Genomic DNA, 9,820 nt, shown 5'->3' on the forward strand with positions numbered 1-9,820 from the left:
AGGATTGCTTCCATAAACAAAGAGAATTGTAGTGTGATCTTGTTCATTTCCACTACTTTCTGAAACATAGTTGACAGTCTATCCAGGGGCTGTCCACCGTGCAAGACTCGATGTTTTAGACATTTAGGCCTTAGGTTCTACTTGTAACTATGATCTTATCCTGCAAATAGGTTGTTGATGTTATACCTAGTGGAGATGGGGCTCTGGTGCTGTTCACCACTTCGTGCATTTTCTTGGCCTTTTAGTGTCCGGTCAAATTCTGAGATTTTATTTTATAATATATCCATTGAATTTGAGGATTAAAGAATGGATAACAATGGTGAGGTTCTCTGAGATCATCTGTCTGCATAAGTTTGTACAGTTTTTAGTTGATGTATAGCTTACTTCTTAACAAGTGTGCTGTTATTTTACTTTTGTTGGGTCGTAGGTTTTTAGATGTCTTGAGGAACAGGATCGTGATCTCACCACTAACCCAATTATGTGAGATTGCAAGACAGACATGATCGTGTGAGTATGTTAGCCACATGGTGTACCTTGGTATCGTAGTTTAAATTGGCGGGCATAACTGATATTCTAAAACCTTTTGAGATGTTGAGAGGAAGTTGCATTCTAGGTTTTGTAAGTTTGGATTATGCTTATTATCAACATAGTAAAAAGTTATATATTTTGGATTGCAATTAGGGTTATATATGTTTGATTGTTTTTATTATGTACAGATATTTTATTATGCAATCATACTGCAGCCGTTAATAAAGTAGCCACACACAGGTTCTTTTCTATGTCTTGAATGGGTTCTGGTGTTTTGCCAATTTTGCGTAATCTATGTAATTGAGTATGTTCTAAAATATGCTCCGCATGGCATCGATAATACTTGTAAACCTTTTATGGTGATGACAAAATCTTAAAATCAAATTAAGTTTTATAGATGAGTATGTTGCCTGATCATAGGTATGACTCAATTATATTTGAAGTTTTTTGGTGGTTTCTTAGGACCTTATCATGGATGCGATTCAAAGTCATTTTAACTACTCTGGTTGGATGTCATAGCTATACATCTGGCATTCTGGCTTCATTATCTTCATCTGTGATAGGATCTGATAGTACTGTTCTTGTGATATGGTGAGCAGCTTGCAGGATTTGAGTTAGAGGTTGTCAAAACAACATCTGCTGGTCATGCTAGGAAACTTGCAGCCAGTGTTGATTTCAGTACTTGTCCTGATGGTACATAGTTCTTTTGTGCCTTTGGAAACTATTTCATATTGTTTTCTTAATTCATTAAACCATTGCCTCTGTGATTTGCTATCCTTGCAGGTATTATATGTGTAAGAGGTGATGGTATTGTAAATGAGGTCTGTATATATCACTGTTTTTCTTCCATGTGCATCTTTATTCTGGTTGTTGTAAGGAACTCTTATCTAGTGTATTTAATGTTATATTTATAAACTTTTTTTTGTCAACCCAGTGGAATTTCACAACAAGAGTTGGAGAACATTATTGAATATCCAAATTGCAATATAAACATTATTATCTTCTGAAATTTAAGTCATTCCATTTTAATTAAGTTGGTAATGGATGGGTATTACACACGAGATTTATATACTATAATTGCTAATCTAAATCATTAATTTGATGTTTCTGTTGTTGTCTATTTTGTTTTAAAATGTTTAGGTAGGAGCTTCAAGTCTTTTGGACCTCTTGAGACAGGATATATGATTTCCATCTAACTTGCCAAAAAATCTTTTCCTATTTATCATTATTGTTTTATTATTATTATTATTGATTTTTTGGAAAGAATTTTTTGCCTATTAAATGTTGTTTGTACCTAAAATTCTTGTTTTTTCAGCATGATTGGATGTGATGCTTTCTTTTTATTACATTTTGAAATATCTCATTTGTTGGGGTATTTGAATAATATGTTTTTAATGGTCAAGCTGTATAGATATAATATATCTTAAATGTTTCTTTAATTGCATGTAAGAATGAAATTACTTCTGGTTCTGATTATGGTTCATGCTGCACCTTTGGAAGAAGTTGGTGAATTTCATTATTTTGTTTTATTACCTCCACAATGTAGGTTCTGAATGGTTTACTTAGTAGAGACAACCAGAAAGAGGCTATTTCAATCCCAATTGGAATCATACCTACTGGTTCTGATAATTCTTTAGTTTGGACTGTTCTTGGGGTCAGAAATCCGGTATCTGCGGCAATAGCAATAGTTAAGGTAGTTTTATTTGTTTTAGCTTACTTTGTTTTGCCTTATTTCAATATTATTGAATTACTCACCAGTGCAATTTTAACTGTACATATATATATATATTGTATTGGAGATTACGCATGTAGAATGTGATGTCTGGATGTAGTCATCCTATTAAGAAGTGGCAGTTGTACTTCCACATGTGTCTGGTGTTGGAGATTAATTGTGTGCAGGCTATGTTCTAGTTACTTAGGATTCGAGTTTTATGCCTTTATTAAATTAAATGATGAGATTATTTTTTGTCTGTCTTTGCCACCAAGAGTGTTTATGCAGTCTTAAAAGTGCTGCTACATCTAGATAAACATTCACAAAGTTGTTGTACCTCTTCCTCTAGGCTGATTATTTTCCAAGTTATTCCCTTGATTTTACTGTTTTGTTGAAGAGCCTGTAAGTTCCTACAATTGTTTTGGGATTACTTATAAACACTTTTAAATATTTTATAATATGTAATGAATATGTGGTTTACCACACCCTCTAATTCAATGAGCATTTCTTCGCATAGCTTTAGCATGATTTTCCTTCAGAAGCATTGTTTCTCTTGAAAAAACTAGTTCATTTAACTGCACCTCTCAAATTTATACTACTCAGTTGTTATTACACCGGTCATAGTAATTGCTTTGCCAGGTTATTGTCATAATCACTATAACAACCTTTTATTGTTCCCTCATGAAATGGCTATCTTCGACTGGTATATTATTCTTCTTTCACAACATGATTTTGTTTCTGCTAATTCAGTTTGACTGTTTTTGTGTTTTTAATTTAAAGGTCTAAAAATTTTTATTTTTATTTTCTAAACTGATGATGATATATTATAATCTTAAGAAGTAGGTTATTGTTGTGATTGTGCAAGTAGTTTTATGCCTATATTTAAATTATTGTTGGAGATTTCAATGGTTGATTGTCATCGATGAAGAATTTTTACTTGTGCAATAAATATTATTTCAGAGGCGAGTAACTTAGACATGAAAGCTCCGGGACGAGCTTGGATGTATGAAAGGATGCACAATGGTATTCTAAACAGAAACTTTACTAATGGGGTTAACGAATTTTTGAATTACTGCATGAACAACCCAAATATTGATAAGATTGACAATACTATACGTTGTCCGTGCAAGCATTGTAAGAATATCAGGTTTCTAGCAGTAGATGATGTCAAATATCATCTGTACTCTAGAGGTTTTGTACCAAAGTACGATAGATGGACATGTCATGGTGAGAAACATGATGGAAGTGGTAGCTCACAACAATATGAACCATCGAGAGTTGAAAATATAGTTGATCCAAGGATGGGGGATTATACTCAAATGGTGATGGATGCCGGAGGGCCCACATTTGAGGCACACGTAGTGCAGGATGAACAACCTAACCCAGAAGATAAAAAACTGTATGAAGGCAACGTTGTTGTCTGCTGTGGCAAGAATGTTGAATATTAAGGCTGACTTCAATTTGTCTGAAAGATGGTTTGATGTCCAGTGCCAGCTTATGCATGATGTGATGCCGAGGGCAACTGTTTCGTAAAAAGCTTCTATGAAACAAAAAAATTGATTGAGGGATTAGGCTTACCGTGTGAGAAGATAGATTGTTGTCCATTTGGTTGTATGCTATACTGGAAGGAGGATGTAGAGTTGGATCAATGTAAGATATGTGGAAAATCACGGTATATAGAAAAGAACGGGAAAATGGTGCCTATCAGATATATGTTTTATCTCCCAATCACACCGAGGCTTAAGAGGTTGTACGTGTCCTCTTAAACAACATCACATATGTGTTGGCATGCAGGTCATCGACATGCGAACGCCGATGATATGTGCCACCCATGTGACTCAGCGGCGTGGAAAATGTTAGATGCGAAATACCCTTCATTTGGAGTTGAGCCAAGAAATGTTCGATTAGGACTTTGCACAGATGGATTTCAACCATTTGGCCAGTCGGGAAGACAATACTCATGTTGGCCTGTCATTGTGACACCATATAACCTCCCTCCTAATATGTGTTTGAAAGACGAGTACTTATTTCTATCTCTTGTGGTGTCTGGGGGGGCGAACCCGAAACAGAAGATCGATATTTACTTGCAACCGTTGATTGAAGAATTGAAGACTTTGTGGATCAATGGGATTGAAACATTTGATTCCTCTCGGAAGGAAAACTTCATTTTGAAGGCTGTGTTGTTGTGGACTATAGGTAAACATCTTTTCAGTAATTATGTCTTATTCATTTGCAAAAATAACATGATATATATTGAATCTATATATTTTTCATATATAGGAGATCTATCAGCATACTCTATGATGTCTGGATGGGGTACTTCCGGAAAAACAGCATGTCCAATATGTCAAGATCAAACAAAAGCTTTTTATCTACCGAAAGGATGTAAGCAATCCTGGTTTGATACACATCGCAGGTTTCTTCCAAACGACCATCTTTACCGATCGGACAGGAAGAGGTTCAAGAAGGGGAATGTAGAAAGGATACCTCCTCCACGTGTAAAATCCGGTGAAGAGCAAATTAGAGAGATTGATCAGTACGGTTTCCTAAAAGTAACCGAGCCAGAAGCGACAGATATAAATAGAAGGCTTTCGCAGGTGTGTGGGTGGCGGAAAAGAAGTATATTTATACTGGTCTAACTTGCTGATCCGTCACAATATTGACGTGATGAACGTTGAGAAAAATGTTTTTGAAAATATTTTCAATACGGTGATGGACGTGAAGGGTAAGACTAAAGATAATGCTAAGGCACGGGCAGATATGACTGAGTTTTGTGATAGAAAAAAGCTAGAATTTGATAACATTAGACAATGCTATCCTGTTGCTGCATATACATTGGATAACGTGTGTAAAAAAGAGTTTCTAACTTGGGTTGAACAATTGAAGATGTCTGATGGATATATGTCCAACTTTGGACAATGTGTCAACATGAGCAAATATTAGATGTTTGGCATGAAAAGCCACGATTGTCATGTATTCATGCAACGTCTCATTCCGATTGGCTTTCGAGAATTGTTGCCAAAAAAGATTTGGGAAGCCATTACAGAGTTGAGTAACTTCTTCAGACGCCTAACATCAAACGTAGTTTCATTGAAAAATATGGAACTTCTAGAAGCTGAGATTCCTGTCATTCTTTGCAAGTTGGAGACAATATTTGTACCCGGGTTTTTCAACAGTATGGAACATCTGCCGGTACATTTGCCTTATGAGGCAAGAATAGCAGGCCCAGTTCAATGTCGTTGGATGTATCCTTTTGAGAGGTAATATCCCGATCCTTAGAGTAAGTTGAAAAGACCTATACAATTGTAGCAAATAAATAAAAACAACTTTTTCAAATGGATGCAGATTTATATATAGTTTGAAGCATATGGTGAATAATAAGGCACAAGTTGAAGGCTCCATTGTCAATTCTTTCCTAAATCGGGAGGCTAGTATTTTTTGCTCTCATTACTTCGAACAACATGTGTTCACACGTGGAAGGAATGTGCCTAGACAGGATGATGGAGGACCGAGATTAACTCCAGATATTGGGATAAAAGTATTCTCACATCCTTGCCGCTTGCAAGGCAAGCCGAAGAAGCGGTATTTGTTGCCTCATGAAAGGCAAGCAATACAAGCATACTTTGTACTCAATGTTCCCGAATGTGATACCTTCATCTCGTAAGTTTATGTACGCTTAAAAATATTAAGGTATTCAATAGAACTACCGTTAAAAATCTGATTTATGACTTTACAAATTTAGGATCTTCGAAGAGACGTTGAAGCGAGAACATCCTTTAATATCAGACATCGAGGTTGCCTCGCACTTACAAAGGAATTTCACCTACTGGTTTGCCCAATACGTGTGTGTTCTACCATTACGTAGCTCTAACCTCATCTTAAACAATCAGTGTAATATAATCTATCATACATTGCAGGTTACTGAACAAGACAACATTCCAAAAATTTATAAAGACATTTCACACGGGCCGTTGGTGGAGGTCACTAGGTATAATAACTGTTTCATTAATGGTCATCGTTTCTACACCGAAAAGTACGGTGCAAAGAAGGCTTCATACAATAGTGGAGTTTATGTTGATAGTGGGGGTTTAGAGTACTACGGTCATATTCAAGAAATTTTGGAGATTGAATTTCCAGGACTACCGATCAAGCGATGTACTATCTTTAATTGCGAGTGGTATGATCCAACTTCCGGTGTTCGAACGAAGAAGCATGGAAGATACAATTTGGTGGAGGTCAATAAAAAGAAAAAACTCCATACTTATGAACCGTTCATACTTGCAATACAAGCGACACATGTATGTTATCTTCCATTCCCAAGTATGAAAAAGGACAAGGCTGATTGGTTAGCAGTATGTCGAGTCAGACCCCGGGGTTGGATCGATGTGAGTGGCGAGATCGTGGAAAGTCAGGAAGAAGTTGACATATACCAGGATGTGGTGGTGGAACCCTGCACTATTGAAATACCCACAGAAGGGGAGCAACTTTACTTGGCATCAACAGACGGTGGGAGTGGTATACCGATAGACAATTCAGACGGTTCAGATACGGATGACGAAGAAATATTCTTTGAAACTTTTTCTACATCAGAACTTAATCAGCTCAGTCCAACAAGTTCCGATTATGATGTGTCTGCTGAATAGGTCCTCCAAAACTTTAATAACTTTTTACTTTACTAATATATTATAAATTAACTACATGTCTTCTATAATGCAGATGTCTCAAGAAGAAGAGAAGATGTTACGCCAGCAGCGAATTCGTCAGCTTGCTCAATCCGCCATGCGCTTGCAGCAGGCTGTGAAGGAGGAGCGGGTTGAGGACGTGACAAGTACATGTACTGGTATGTAGATTTAGTATTTTGAATGTATATTAAATCCTTGTACAACAAACCTTTCACTAATATCAGTTAATAATTTCACTGCAGGTGCCACGACATCAACATCAGCAGATACAACAACGATTGTTTCACGTGGGACCACCCATGGCGATACATCAGGTTAGAATGGATTGTACTACTCACTGTTGTAGTATTATTTTAAAATAGGTAGACTAAAACTCTTGAAAATAGGAGTTGGCAATTCTGGGTCTGAACAGTCTGCGGTAGGGAGCTATGACAATGACGGTTTAATTGAGATTGAGGTGCGCCCAGATGGTAGATATGTGCCTACAATGTTTATGTGTAATTCTACAATCAAGTTACCAATAATTTCTTAATTTGTAGCTATAAATTACATACAGCATTTTTTGGCCGAGTAGTGCCACACGGAAATTACGTCCGATATTCACAACAAAAATTAGCCCCAAGGGCTACACGTGGACAGATGTACCGCTAGCGACACAGCAGTTCTACGAAGAGGAAATGAAGGTACAATTAAAGCACGCTTATTACGTTGTAATGAAGGACATATATTTACCCATCAAATTTTATGCTAATTTATAATGATTAAATTTATTGTTTCCAGAAATACATTAAGTGGAAACCCGAACACCATGAGGTTGTGCACTCTTACTATAATCAAAAGGCCTGTGAAACATACAACCACTGGTTGTATGAAATACGCCATGAAATTCATTCGGGAAAAGAAAAGCTCAGCAAAAGAGTTCCCGCCATTGTGCTCCAAAAATGGAAGGAGGAATGGACCTCCCAGAATGCCAGTAAGAAGTTGGTGACAGCAAACTCCAACAGACGAGGCGGTAATCCGAGCGGTCCTGCTGAGGCCACGCACATCGGCGGGTCTCGATCATTCATGGAGACTTCACATAAAATGGTAAATTTGTATTTTACATATTAATTGTGAATATTTTAAAACTATTGTATTTAAAGACCATACAAATATAAGTGTAGGGTTTCGAGAAATGGGACACATATGAGTGGACACATACGAGGCACCACGATGGAAAGAATTATTGCAGTACGAAGGCAGCCCGACTAAAAGTAAGTGAATCAATTGATATTTTACTAAATATTGTTCACTTAATACAAACTATATATATGCAATATATTTTCTTTACAATTTCTAGGAAGGCATGGATGTTATCGAGGAAGGTATGTCTCAATTTGGTGATACACAGTATAACCGTGATGATGCCTTACTTTCCTTGGTGCATCGGGATAAGAAGAAGAGGATATTTGGGCTTGGATCGCTAGCATCGACAGTGCCACCGTACCGTAACTTATTCACTAGTGATGGTCGTACACCTAGCACTTCTACGACTGACGACCGGCTAGCGCGCTTGGAGGAACGATTTGATCGTTTTGAAAATTACGCCCTAACGATCATGCAACAACTTGAGAGGATGAATGCCCGACCAGACCGCTGCGACCCCGACGGCGATTCAGGTGCGCCACCTGTTTGTTGATTTTTGTACCAAGTATTTGAACTTTAATAATTTACGGATTTACTATTTCAAATATACGGTTATGTTTACTTCTTTTTTGTGGTATCCATCGATTATGGAACTATGGTTTTAAACATCGTATGATTTGATCGTATTTTGTTTATTGGATATTTGGCTTGTGGTATGATTTACTTTGTGATTTGGATTTGTGTTGTCATTATAGATTTGGGACTGGTATGGATAAATTGAAATATAAAGTTTTACGGATTTACAGATTTACTATTTCAAATATAAGATTATGTTTACTATTTTTGTGGTATCCATCAATTATGGAACTATTGTTATAAATATCGTGTGATTTGATCGTATTTTGTTTATTGGATGGTTTGGAATTGTTTAGTTTGTGGTTTGGATTTGTGTTGTCGTAGTAAATGATTTGGGACTGTTATGGATAAATTCAAATATAAATATTTACGGATTTACAGATTTATCATATCAAATATACGGTTATGTTTACTTCTTTTTTGTGGTATCCATCGATTATGGAACTATGGTTATAAACATCGTGTGATTTGATCGTATTTTGTTTATTGGATATTTGGCTTGGAATGATTTACTATGTGGTTCGGATTTGTGTTGTCGTAATATATTATTTAGGACTGGTATGGATAAATTGAAATATAAATTTTTTGGGTAGAAAAAATTACTCACGGAATTACTCACGAAAATTATTCCGTCTCAAAAATCATGTTGATATATTGCAAGGGAAAATTCAGTAAGTAATTCAGTGAGTAAATTACTCACGGAATTACTCATGAAACATTCCGTCACAAGTAAGAGAGTTTTGTTGATTTTTACTTACGGAACTACTCACAAAATTTGTTCTATGAGTAAATTTACTTACAGACAAAGTCCGTGGTTAAGTACGTGAGTAAATTTCTCACGGACAGAATTTCGTGAGTAATTTCGTGAGTAGTTTACTTACGGAATTATTCATGGATTTTTCTTGTCAGGAATTACTTACGAGGCATTTACTAACAAATTACTTACGGACGAAATTCTGCGAGTAATTCTGTGAGTAATCAATTTACTCACGGATTTTTCATGATTACTCACAAAATTCCGTGAGTAATTTCCGTGACTAAAATGCAGTTTTTTTGTAGTGAGCTCTGACTCTCATCGACATTTGTGCTTCTGAAAGATAAATTGGTGCTAGTTGGTCATTTTACATCTCTCTCTCAT

General features: G+C 36.3%; 1 protein-coding gene across 1 annotated transcript; it reads left to right on the plus strand.

Moving 5' to 3' along the window:
- The first annotated feature begins 306 nt into the window (after positions 1-306).
- On the plus strand, positions 307-8,739 carry LOC127254057 (uncharacterized). The gene is made up of 11 exons (XM_051278929.1): positions 307-324; positions 1,128-1,221; positions 1,312-1,349; positions 2,075-2,221; positions 6,956-7,079; positions 7,164-7,235; positions 7,308-7,393; positions 7,476-7,604; positions 7,702-8,007; positions 8,085-8,174; positions 8,261-8,739. Exons 1-11 carry the CDS (start codon positions 307-309, stop codon positions 8,597-8,599), a joined length of 1,443 nt encoding a protein of 480 aa, XP_051134886.1. The 3' UTR covers positions 8,600-8,739.
- The last annotated feature ends 1,081 nt before the right edge of the window (positions 8,740-9,820 follow it).

This window comes from Andrographis paniculata, unplaced genomic scaffold (assembly GCF_009805555.1).
Source record: "Andrographis paniculata isolate CXL003 unplaced genomic scaffold, ASM980555v1 Contig52END, whole genome shotgun sequence".
NCBI lineage: Eukaryota > Viridiplantae > Streptophyta > Magnoliopsida > Lamiales > Acanthaceae > Andrographis > Andrographis paniculata.

What these genes read in the sequence shown, in the direction of transcription:
- LOC127254057 (XM_051278929.1), top strand. An exon ending in CACCCATGGCGATACATCAG is followed by an intron (nt 7,236 to 7,307) that starts GTTAGAATGGAT and finishes TCTTGAAAATAG; the next exon opens with GAGTTGGCAATTCTGGGTCT. An exon ending in TGGAGACTTCACATAAAATG is followed by an intron (nt 8,008 to 8,084) that starts GTAAATTTGTAT and finishes ATATAAGTGTAG; the next exon opens with GGTTTCGAGAAATGGGACAC.